Source organism: Piliocolobus tephrosceles, chromosome 2 (genome assembly GCF_002776525.5).
Source record: "Piliocolobus tephrosceles isolate RC106 chromosome 2, ASM277652v3, whole genome shotgun sequence".
Lineage (NCBI taxonomy): Eukaryota > Metazoa > Chordata > Mammalia > Primates > Cercopithecidae > Piliocolobus > Piliocolobus tephrosceles.
The window spans coordinates 49,396,330-49,408,489 of record NC_045435.1 but is presented as its reverse complement, the minus strand read 5'-3'; the positions used below and the strand labels follow the sequence as shown (position 1 = coordinate 49,408,489).

Here is a 12,160-nt window from a genome sequence, read left to right as displayed (position 1 = left end):
GAAGAGAAGAGAAGAGAAGAGAAGAGAAGAGAAGAGAAGAGAAGAGAAGAGCACTGTAGTTTCCTGTGTGTTGCGTGCTACACAACAACTCGTCCTGGGCTCGCTGTCCATAAGCTGGTCCTCACCAATCGGAGACAGGAAAAATTAATCTGGTATCTGGTATCAATTTCCCTACAATCTTATATTTCTCTCTTAGGCCATTATGTTTTGTTTTTAAAATATCATATTACTTGTTGGCAAAGACAATACAACAGAAATTGCCTCAAAAGTTTTTCTTTCTTGTTGGGGGAAGTGGGGGATGGTGAAAAAAAACAACAAAAACAAAACCCTGACTGCAATGTGTGAATGTCACAGGAAACAAGCCCAGCAATGGCTGCTTATGGCTTTCTAAAGTCGTCTACCTTTTTAAAGTGAGTTCAGAAGCAAGATGTTACTTAATACATTAGATGCAAAGAAAGCAGTTCACCAAAATTCTCATAGCAAGAACTAGTAGGAGTAAAGAAAAACAAATACCCTTTTTAAGAAATGTTAAATATGAGATCCTTATCCATAGAGTTTTAAAAAACAACGCGAATGAGGGTTTTTTTCCCCCTGAAGGGGAAAAATATTCTTGAAGGGGAAAAATATTCTTGAAAGGGTAAGTTTTCAACTGATTAGGAAACAGGCCTTAAGTTTTTAGACTAAAAATTACAAGTGATTTACCCTCCCAAGTTTTTGTAGCTGTTTTCTTTTTCAAGAGAAATGTCCCGTGTATTATTGGAGAAAAAATGGAAACTGCTTCTGCTGAATGAGAAAGAGAAGAGTCCCGGATGTGTGTGTGGTTACAACAAAAAATACACTTCCTGCCAGGCCGAACTCCCCCGGAGATGCCTCTCCGCGGCAGACCCAGGCCATTGCCACTTTTTCAAATCGCACGTAGAGGATGTTCCAACCGCTTAAGAAATAGATTTTTCTCTTACTGCTACCAGAGACAGCTTGAAATACAAGACAGTGGGGGAAGCACCTCGCGGGCAGGAGGAGGTAATAAATAAGAATTGAGCGCGGCTTTCTCTTTTTCAGGGTAGGCTGGGGGTCGAGGTGTTGTGTAATCGCTCCCACAGGGAGCAGAGCGCGAGGAACACCCCCCAATGTCAGCGCTCCCCGGGCTGCACAGGAAGCGCCAGCGAGACAAAGAGCCGGCCTGTGCTCGCTGACACGGTGCCCTTCCAGCCCCACGCGGGAGAGCGACATTCTCCGCTGTTTGGGACACTCGCGAGCACAGAAACTCGCTGTAACTTTGGCTCCCTCTCCGTGAGCTGCAGGGCGCTGTGGCCCACAACGGGGTACAGTAGACGGTGCAATCCTTACCAGCCCCTCCCCCAAACAGTGGCTCAACTTTTACCGGCGTCCTACAAGTCCTTCCCCTAAAGACAGTATTAACGGAAATTAAAAAAACATACATTTTAAAGAATTAAAAATGTAAGGCGCGAGTACGTTGCAAGCATAAAACAAACTTTGAAGCGTTTCTACTTCACCGCCTCCCCGTCCAGCACCCCCGCCGCAGCCTGCGATCCGAACACACTCGGAGCCGAACCGAACCTAAGAAACGCCGGCCTTTCAAGCGCCCTACAGCCCCGAGAAGGACAGCAGGCGCTTAGAAGGCAGGCACCCAGCACACTGAGGAGGAGTGGCCGGGACGAGCAACGGGCAGTAATTCTACAGCAGGACATCTACCTTCATAGCACAGAATGCCGATATTGTTGTTCATCTTGTCCAAGTACTGATAGTTCAACAGGTCCATCTTCATAAATAGCATTTATTGGGCTAGCAAAGAAAACCAGCTCTTTGCTTTCGCCCCAAAAGAGTTAAGTTTCAAAAATGAATTGTTGCTGAGTAGCTCCTGGCTCTTCAACTTCACAAAGGCAGAGGCCCAGCCTCAGACTATCAAAACAAAGTATGCAAAAGTTTAAAAAAAAAAAAAAAAAAAACCCAGGCACAAAAAATCGAGCTCACACGAAACCCTTCAAGGGCTTACTAGTAGACAGTGTATGTACTGTATCCCCGATCGAGTATGAAAACAGCGTTTCAGAAGTCCTTACAAGTCCTTCCTGGAAATGGAAAAGAGTGAAAAAGAGAAAAGCGCAGCCCGTTTCCTAGGACAAAGCGGCGCCGGCCCCGCTCACAGCCCGCTGCAAGCCGGCAGCGCTGACATGCGGGCTATGCTTGGCATGACTCCTATGCGGCCGCTTCCTCTTCCCGCAGGAGGCCGAGCATGCTCACTGCGTCGCGCAGCCGAGGCAGGGAGGGCTTCTGCACAGGATCAGCCTCTCAATGCAGCAAGTGTTGGAAAGAAAGAGAAAAGGGAGGGGGAGAGACTCTAGAGACGGGGACTTGGCAGAGTGGCTCTTGACAGGAAGCAGCCCGGCCGCTGCAAAACCGTAGGAGGAAAAAAGAAAACCCAGGAAGTTTCTTTTTCAGGAGCTGAGTACAAAGTAAAAAATTCATCATGGAAGCAAACTTCCATGGAATGCGACTTTCGTGAAATTTCACGTTAGGGCTTCAGAAACCCGAAGTGCTAGTGATGCATAAGCCATATATATATAGTTTCTTTGTTTCTTTTAAAGATTGTTTTATAATGTCCATTTACACTTTAGCTGGATATTTAAATTTCTTATGTTAACGTTACATATAACTTCTTCCATAATCCCTGTAACAACTGAGATGGACAGGGCAGGGAGGGTATCACCCTTTCACAGCAGAGGAAACTGAGGTTCAGATGGATTAAATGACTGGCCCACAGCCCCCAAAATAGTTGACAGAACTACTTTTAAAGTGTTTTTTCCCTACTAATGTTATAACTTTATTTAAAAAAAAAAAAAGGGGGGGGAGGCCGGGTGCAATGGTTCACACCTGTAACCCCAGTCCAAGCGGGCAGATCACTTGAGGTCAGGAGTTTGAGACCAGCCTGGCCAGCATGGTGAAACCCCGTCTCTACTAAAAATACAAAAATTAGCCTGTCGTGGTGGTGCATGCCTGTAGTCCCAGCTACTCAGGAGGCTGAAGTGGGAGATTTGTTTGAACCTGGGAGCAGGAAGATGCAGTGAGCCAAGATCATGCCACAGCACTCCAGCCTGGGCAACAGTGTGAGGCAAGGAGGGGAGAAGAGGTGGAAGAGTGTTTAAGCAAATAAGACTATAATATCAAAAATTGAAAATGTACTTCGAATTATAGAAGGAAAGGGTAAAATTATTTTCATTTGGCATGTATGACACCCACCTGTGTATAAGAAGCTAGTGGCATGCAGCTGTACTATTTGCTATTGTTAGGACTCGGGGCTTAAACTTTCATTACCCAGTGCCTAGCACAACCAAGTTTAGGTGCCCAGAAACTGTTTACTTAATGAGTGAACCACTGAATGTTCAGTTTTCAGCACATGAAGAATATGTTAACAAAATAGAAAAAAAACCTCTAAACATTTGAATGAATATTCTAAAAATATATTTTTAACATTCTAAAATAATATTTGAATAAATAATTTGAAGGAGTTGTATGTTAAAAATCCAGCAATAGTTGCATTGGATTTATTAGGCATACTCATGGCAAGGTGTTCTAATGAAATCCTACTTGGGAGTCCGGATGTGGTGGCTCATGGCTGAGACCGGCAGATCGCTTGAGGTCAGGAGTTTGAGAACAGCCTGGCCAACATGGTGAAACCCTGTCTCTACTAAAAATACAAAAATTAGCCGGGCGTAGTGGCATGTGCCTGTAATCCTAGCTACTCGGGAGGCTGAGGCAGGAGAATTGTTTGAACCCGGTAGGCAGAGGCTGCAGTGAGCCAAGATTGTGCCACTGCACTCCAGCCTGGGTGACAAAACAAGACTCCGTCTCAAAAAAAAAAAAAAAACTTATTTGGAAATTCATATTACATCCAAATACTGTTGCCGTCATTGCTCCGACAGTAATCACTGGGGTGACAATCAGGGGAAGTAAGTAAAAGGGGAATCAAGATTTCACAAGCTTTCATTTATAAGACTATTTATTGATGCTAAATTACATGTAATAAGCTATAGTGAAAGATATGTATCCTATCAATTGTAATTAAAATACTTAATGGTATTAGGTGGGGAGGGTTTAAGAAAACTTAAAATTCATAACATCCAATATACACAAGATCATTGCACTGAAAACAATATCAGGTATCAGATTTAAATTCAACTGATAGTTTTGGAGTACTCTTACTGTGCTATGTTTTTACATAAATTCTCAATCAGAAAACTTTATCCATCATTAGAATATCCCACATGGGAGAGAGGTGACTGCATATTAGAACCAGGGGGGAGCTTTTAAAAATCTTGATGCTGAGGTTGCACCCCAAACTCATCTGAGGGGGTGGGAGCCAGCAGCATTAGAGTCTAAAATCCCAGATGATTCCAATATGCAGTCAAGGTTGAGAACCATTGCTTTCATCTGGGAAGGGGGGAAAAAAAAAAACCTTGCCTTAAGATATTTTGTTTTATTCACTTATTTTGACATGAAGAGTTTTTTTTTTTTTTTTAATAGTGATTTAAGCACATGATTCAAACAATACCATTGTAGAAAATGAATCAAATATTTGGTAACTTCCCTTTAGTGACTCAGCATCATTTACAATAGCAGTTCTCAGGCTCCATTTTCATGGACACTGTCTCACAGCTCTACCTTGACTGTTGTAACATTCCCAGCCAACAGCCACCACGTCTTTCCCGCTGATCCGGGAGGCTAGCATGGTGCTACTCAAGTGTGATCCAGAGGGGTTCGAGCACCAGGTGTTCCTAGTCCCCAAAATCTAGATACAGAAACTGAGAATGAATATTTAAAACTTCTATAGCAATTTGACAGACTAATTTTATGTCTCTCTAATCTTAATATTAGAGCAATTAGAGAGCTATAGTTTTCAGTTATTTTCTAGTTATTGCATTGCATTACATTTTATAAGCTATCAGTCTCCAACAAAGTCTTGGGGGAAAATGAAACAAACCTGGTTTCACAGAGAAGCTTGTGCTCCAGAGGGGCCAGCTAAAATAGCCAGCCTCTGCAGGCTGGGAGTGCCTCCTGGACCAACTCTAAGCCTTTCCATCCCAGCCCCGGACAACCTTCACCTTAGTTTCAAGCACACTGGATGACCTGCAGTTAGTTATTCCACAAATCACATCAGTTCGCTTCTCAGTGTGCAAGACGTCTCTTCTTTCCCAGCTTGTCTACTCAGCAAACATCCTCTCTTCCTTGAGACTTGTCAGAAAGTCCCTCCTGTCCTGGGAAACCTCCCTGGGACCCTGTCCTACCATCTCCTCACACGCTACTCCAAGCTATCCTTTTACAGGATAAGTAGTCCTTATCCAAAATACCTGGACCATAAGTGTTTTGGATTTCAGACCTTCTTGGTTTTTGGAATATTTGCATTATACTTACCAGTTGAGCATCTCTAATTTTAAAGTCTGAAATCTGAAATTCTCCAATATGAGCGTTTCACTTGAATGTTGTGTCAGCACTCAAAACTGTTCGGATTTTGGAGCATTTTTCATTTCAGATTTTTGGATTAGGATGCTCAACCCGCCCCTTATATGTGCTTCGTTCCTAGCCAAGTCTAGACCTTCGGAGCAAGGACTATGCCTTCCTCACCTTTTCAAGGTCAGTCTGGCAGAGAAGCCTGGCACATGGTAGGCCATCAATAAATACCAGCTGAATAAAATCAGTAAACATCTAAAAGACAGATTCTTCATTTCCCCATCCCTACTTCCAGCACACACTGGATTATCTTACTCGATGTCATTAGGTGGCTGTCAACATCTCGGAGACCACAGGTCATTGCCTTTAAGAAACACCATGTAGATTCTGATTGTACTTCAGGGTACAATCAACTCATCCATTTAAAAAAAAAAAAAAAACCCAAATACTAAAAAATATCAGTCCTTCTCAGATTCATTCATAGGCTAATATATTTATAATTAAAGTACCAACAGGATAGTTTTGTAGGGAATTGGAAATATGGGTCTAAATTTTATCCACACACACAAATGAGATGGGAAAAGCTATTTCTTTTTTTAAGAATGAATACGTTTGATCTACCAAATATTTAAAACATAAAGCAAAGAACATTTTTGGAGTGTTACTGGGTACAGACTAGGTAGGACCAGACAGATACTGTGTATATAGGAATCAGAAATCCAGGCCAATGGGGAAGAAGTGGATTACAAAACAAGCATTACTGAGAAAAGAACCCAAATAGCACTTTGCCTTATACTGTACATCAAAATAAATCCCAAATGTTTTAAAGATGATTTAGATGCTTTTAAAGTAAGGTTTTTGCTGCAAAAACTTACAAAACTATAAGGATATGTTCACACTATCTGATTTGGAATAGGAAAACATTTGCTAAGCCAGAAATAAAATTTTTAATAAAAGACAGAAGCCACCAAGGAAATTGTAGAATTTGATTTAGTATACAGATTTTATGCTTTTATACATCTAAAAACACCAAAACCAAGTAGAGGCAAAAACACGAAACAGAAGAATATATTTGTATCATATATTACAGTGAAGGATAAATGTTCTTGGTATATAAAGAACATTTAAAAATAGAGCAAAGGAAAAAAACTGAAAAACCACTTGATCTGAATAAACATTTTTTGAGTAAAGAACATGAGAAACAAATGGCCAACACATTTTTGAAAAACTATTCAACCTTACTAATAATCAAAGAAATATAAATTTTAAGAAATTAAGTGATTTTCCATCTACCAATTTAACAAAAAGACTTTTTCAATCTTATTTCTTGCTGGTGCAACAGGATGCCGTTGGAACCTTTCCTCACTGCTAATGCAGCATAAACACATAACGCCTGCCTATAAAGCAGGTTGACACACACTGGACTGTTCTATGAAAAAGGTCCATGCCTTTGTCCTTGCATTGGACGCTACTTCTAGACTTCTGTCTTAAGAAAATAGTAAGATTTGAGGAGTTTCATAAAGATGCTTATCATACTGCTATATGTAAAATGAAAACCTGAAAACCTAAGTCCAAAAATAATAGGATGCATTAAAACTGTGGCTTATCGTTGACAGAATATTATGTGGCCATTACAACACCTTCAATAATCTATAATGACATGAGGAAATGCTGTGCTATATACTGTGTGATAGTACTACATTTGTTAACTGAAAACAATAAAAATGGGATATAAAACTAATTCACATTATTCACCAACTGTGCTAATGTATTTATGAGTACATACATGTATATAGAAAAAAGTATACATTAAAAAGACTGGAAAGTATTCCAAAATGTTAACAGTGCCCATCTTTGAATGGTGGGCATTTTTTACATTTTCCTGAATTTCTAACTAGCCTACAAATAGTTTATTCTTCCTATAATGAAGGTGTGGATGAGGAAAGTTCTTGATTTTTAAAAAGCAGCAACACAATAATATTCCCTGGTGAGACACAAGCAATGGATATGTATATCTTATGATAGCTTACATATCTCATGATACCCCCTTTTGATTGGGACTTAACAAGTTAATAAGAATCCAAACATTTCTTTACAACTTTGGAAGATTCAAAGATGTTTAAGATGGGGTATCTGTCTCAAAGAGCAAAGGCGACTGAGACAGCTCTAAACTAGCAGAGCTTATAGACTTGTGCAGGTGCTTTTTACCTTCTACTGTTTACTAATTATACCATACGTCAGTACCAATTCCCCCAAACTAGACCACAAGCTTCTAGAGGGAAGGAAAGCTAAGCCTCAGTCCTTAGTGTAAAACTCCCCAACAGCACATAATAAGTGCTCAACTTGGTTTGGTTTGGTTTGATTCAGTTTTTTGAAACAGGATCTCCCTCTGTTGCCCAGGCTAGAGTGCAGTGGCTCAATCACAGCTCACTGCAGCCTTGACTTCCCAGGCTCAAGTGATCCTCCACCTCAGCGGTGCATGCCACCGTATCCAGCTAATTTTTTTTTAAATCATTTTTTGTAGACAGGTTCTCGTTATGTTGCCTGGGCTGGTCTTGAACTCCTGGCCTCAAGCCATCCACCCGCCTTGGCCTCCCAAAGTGCTGGGATTACTGGCGTGAGCCACCACGCCTGGCCCAATAAGTGCTTTATAAATGTTAATTATGGTTGTGTCTCAGCATCTTTGTGGAATAATGGCAATATGACAATAAAAGAAAGCCCAGGCTAATTACTAGGCTGATCTGTTTAATTTGCTAGAGGTTTGACTACCACTTTCGAATAGATCACCAAAACTGTGAGCTGCGTAATAAAAGCCAAATAATCTTCTATTTAATATCAGCCTGGGGAAAGAAAAGCCAAATGATCAAAATCACTCCCCAGACATTTATTTAAAATAAAATGCTTTCATTTGAGCACCTGAAGAGTGGGGAAAGTTTCAATGTTAAGTCTAACATAACATCTTCAAATATCACACTAGAAAACATGAGTAACCCTACTGCGCTATTTGGTTTCCCCACTGGATTCCGTTGTGCTCTTCCTCCCAGGGTTTCAAGTAAGCTGGATATTCAGTTAATGCTTTCATTTTAAAGTGCTTTTTTCCTCTTCTTACTACATGTAGAAACACACACACACACTTTAACCTGATGAAATAATATTCAAAACAGAACTTATTAATAACAAGAAAATAAGTTTGACTATTCCTTGAGCTAAGGCATCAGTTAAACAGTAAGTTGGAGATGCAAAAATGTCATGTTTCAGAGGATCTCTAGGTCCATCGCAATTTACCAGCACATTCCTCAGTATACTAAGAACAGTAATGATGATGATGATGATGGTGGTGGTGTTTGTAAAACACTACATTGGTCAATATATTTTGCTTCGTAATCTACTTATCTTAATTACTAAGGTAAGGTTGTTAAGAAGGAAAGCATAGAAAAGGGTTTAAGGGGCCGAGCGTAGTGGCTCACACCTGTAATCCCAACACTTTGGGAGGGCCGGTGGGGGGGGGATCACCAGAGGTCAGGAGTTCAGGACTAGCCTGACTAACATAGTGAAACTCCATCTCTACCAAATACAAAAAAATTAGCCAGGTGTGGTGGCAGGTGCCTATAATCCCAGCTACTTGGGAGGCTAAGGCAGGAGAACTGCTTGAACCTGGGAGGCAGAGGTCGTATTGAGCCAAGATTGCACCATTACACTCCAGTCTAAGCAATAGGGCAAGACTCCAACTCAAAAAAAAGAAGAAAAAAGAAAAGTGTTTAAGGTAAAACCTAGCATTTAGTGGTAAAAAAGAAGACTTAAGAAACTAAACTTTCTTTTCTTTTAAACACTGTTTAGAATGCAAATTCCTTAAAGGCCTAGCTGAATTACCCCCCCTAAGAACCATTAGCTAGGATTAATCTCTTTATCCTGCATTATTTTAGGTTTATTCTATACTTCTTTCTAAAACAAAACAGACTATGAGACAGTTTCTGTGTCGGTCCCCTACCATATTATAAAGACTGCTTTGTACACAGTAGGTCAACAGCTAAGCTGCTGAATTAAAGAAACCAAAACAAAACAAACTTCAAATGCTTTAAATATCAATGATGTACAGTACCAGGGAGTAGCTGACTTAAAAAAAAAAAAAAAAAAAAGACATAAACCAAGTATCTAATAAGCTCCCTTTGTTGTTACTTTCTTGTAAGTAAAGAATTCCTAAATATATCATAAAATAGTGTTTATACAACTTGGGGTTGCTCAAGGATGATTTTTTAAAAGGACAGTATTTTTTGGAATTTTTCACAAAAGCAAGTATCATTAAACTATGTCTTAGATTTTATTATTGATAAAATACTACCATTTGTAAGTTAAAACACACTCAACTTCTATTAAGTAGCGACTGATCATTCTCTGTAATCTAATAAGATTTTAACACACATTTATGCACTTTTCAAAAACTTTAAATGGGGCTTCAGATCAAATTTAAATTTTCAATACAACAGCACCCTCTAGGGGTGAACTTTAAATTACAAAGACCATTTTGAAAAAGCAAACTGCAGAATTTGTGCTATTTCTTGCCTGATGTGCATTATATTTCAAATACAAAAAAAAAATCTTATTTTATTTAATATTAAAAGTCATAGAAAATATCTTTTAACAAATAGTTTAATTCTTACTAAACTCTGCAAAACTTAAAATACAAAACCAATTAAATTGATATCAAATGATTACATAGGAAATGTGCCTTTAACATAAATTTAACATTAATAATCCTAAAAAGTGCAGACTGGGAATGGTGTTTTTTGTTTTTTTTGTTTGTTTGTTTGTCTTTTTGACATAGTCTCACTCTGTTGCCCAGGCGGGAGTGCAGTGGCACAATGTCTGCTCAACGCAACTTCTGCCCCCCAGGTTCAAGCAATTCTCCTGCCTCAGCCTCCAAAGTAGCTGGGATAACAGGCACATGCCACCACACCCGGGTAATTTTTGTATTTTTAGTAGAGACAAGGTTTCACCATGTTGGCCAGGTTGGTCTAGAACTCCTGACCTGAAGTGATCTGCCCACCACAGCCTCCCAAAGTGCTAGGATTACAGGATAAGGATGGTGTTTTAAATAAATCAGCGTGAGGGAAGGGACTTTAATTAGATTAGCATCCCCAAGAAAAGAGAAATCTCTTGCAAAACACTTTAACTTGTTAGTTTTACAACTACTGTCTTATATGTTTGGCAATGCAAATATTTTCTTGCAAACATACATGATTATTTTAGTGATTTTCACTACTACAACTAATTTAGGTTCAGTAAGTCCCATTCAAAGAACATTCACAACTAAAACACCATTCTGATACTCACTTTGTAGCAAATCATAATTATCCATAGATGTATTCCTGCAAGATTGACTAGAACTGACTTCCATGGAAAAATACAAGAAGAACTGGAGAAAATGTCCCAAATATTCAACATTTGAAAGGCTAAGTTTGCTGCTAACCCCCATGTGTGACGCAACTTCATTTCACAGGTCAGTCTGACTGCACAGTGCTTCACTCATTATGCAGTGCGCTAAGCACCTCCAGAGTCATCCTTCCAACCAGTTAGGGTGCTGTCCAAGAAAGACAAACCATGGCTGTTATTTTAATAGGGAGAATTGTAATGTACCCCACCTCCACCCATTCCCTCTTTCAGTAACTACCCCCATAGGGTAACTTACTATCCTAACCTTTAAGAACGTAGATCAGATTGACCGCTTTATAGAAAGAGAATCGTATGGTAGCTACTCTTGTGGCTGGATTCCTTCACTCCACATTGTTTATAAGTGGTAGCATTATTTTTATGTGCAGTTGCCTAGCACTCATTTCCACTGCTGTCTAGTACTCCATTACTCCAATATATCACAGGTCCTTCATTCTACCACCACTGATGGGCATTTAGGTAGTTTCTACATGGGAGTTATTACAAATAGTGCTGCTATGAATATTCTAGTATGTGTCTCTTGTCAGCCTCTGAATACATTTCTGTTGCACATGTACTCAGAAGCAGATACGTAGAAAGTGTATGTTCAGCCGGGCGCGGTGGCTCACGCCTGTAATCCCAGCACTTTGGGAGGCCGAGGCGTGTGGATCATGAGGTCAGGAGATCGAGACCATCCTGGCTAACATGGTGAAACCCCGTCTCTACTAAAAACATAAAAAATTAGCCGGGCGCTGTGGCGGGCACCTGTAGTCCTGGCTACTTGGGAGGCCTAGGCAGGAGAATGGCGTGAATCCAGGAGGCGGAGCTTGCAGTGAGCCGAGATCGGGCCACTGCACTCCAGCCTGGGCAACACCACGAGACTCTGTCTCAAAAAAAAAAAAAGGAAGTGTATGTTCAGCTAAAGTAAATATTGCCAAATAGTTTTCCACAGCAGTAGTACCCATTTATACTCCCACCAGCAGGGTATGAGATTTCAAGTTGCTCCACATCCTTGCCAACAGTTTTCCAACTTTCAGTCCTGTTATTCTGGTAGGTATGGAGCAGCCACACTATGACTTTACTTTGCACTTCTCTAATGGATAGTAAGAACTCTGTGACACTTGTAGCAGGCAGAGGGATAGAATTCACCCTAGACAACAGAGAGGGAAGGGCCCCAGCCAGAGGCTCTCAACCAAGGAGATTTGCCCCCTCAGGAGACATCTGGCAATGTCTGGTTATTTCAAATTTGGGGGTGTTATTAACATCTAGT

General features: G+C 40.3%; 1 protein-coding gene across 3 annotated transcripts in view; it reads right to left on the bottom strand.

Annotated features, from left to right (window-relative positions):
- Positions 1 to 12,160, bottom strand: part of VGLL4 (vestigial like family member 4) — a 162,928-nt gene that overhangs the window by 83,762 nt on the left and 67,006 nt on the right. Inside the window, exon 1 of one of the 3 annotated variants that reach the window (XM_023218429.2) lies at positions 1,714 to 2,588. The exons of the other annotated variants lie outside the window; for them this stretch is intronic. Coding sequence (XP_023074197.1) covers positions 1,714 to 1,795 — 82 coding nt within the window. The 5' untranslated portion in view covers positions 1,796 to 2,588. Of the gene's footprint in view, positions 1 to 1,713; positions 2,589 to 12,160 lie in introns of those variants that run through there. 3 annotated transcript variants of the gene reach the window in all.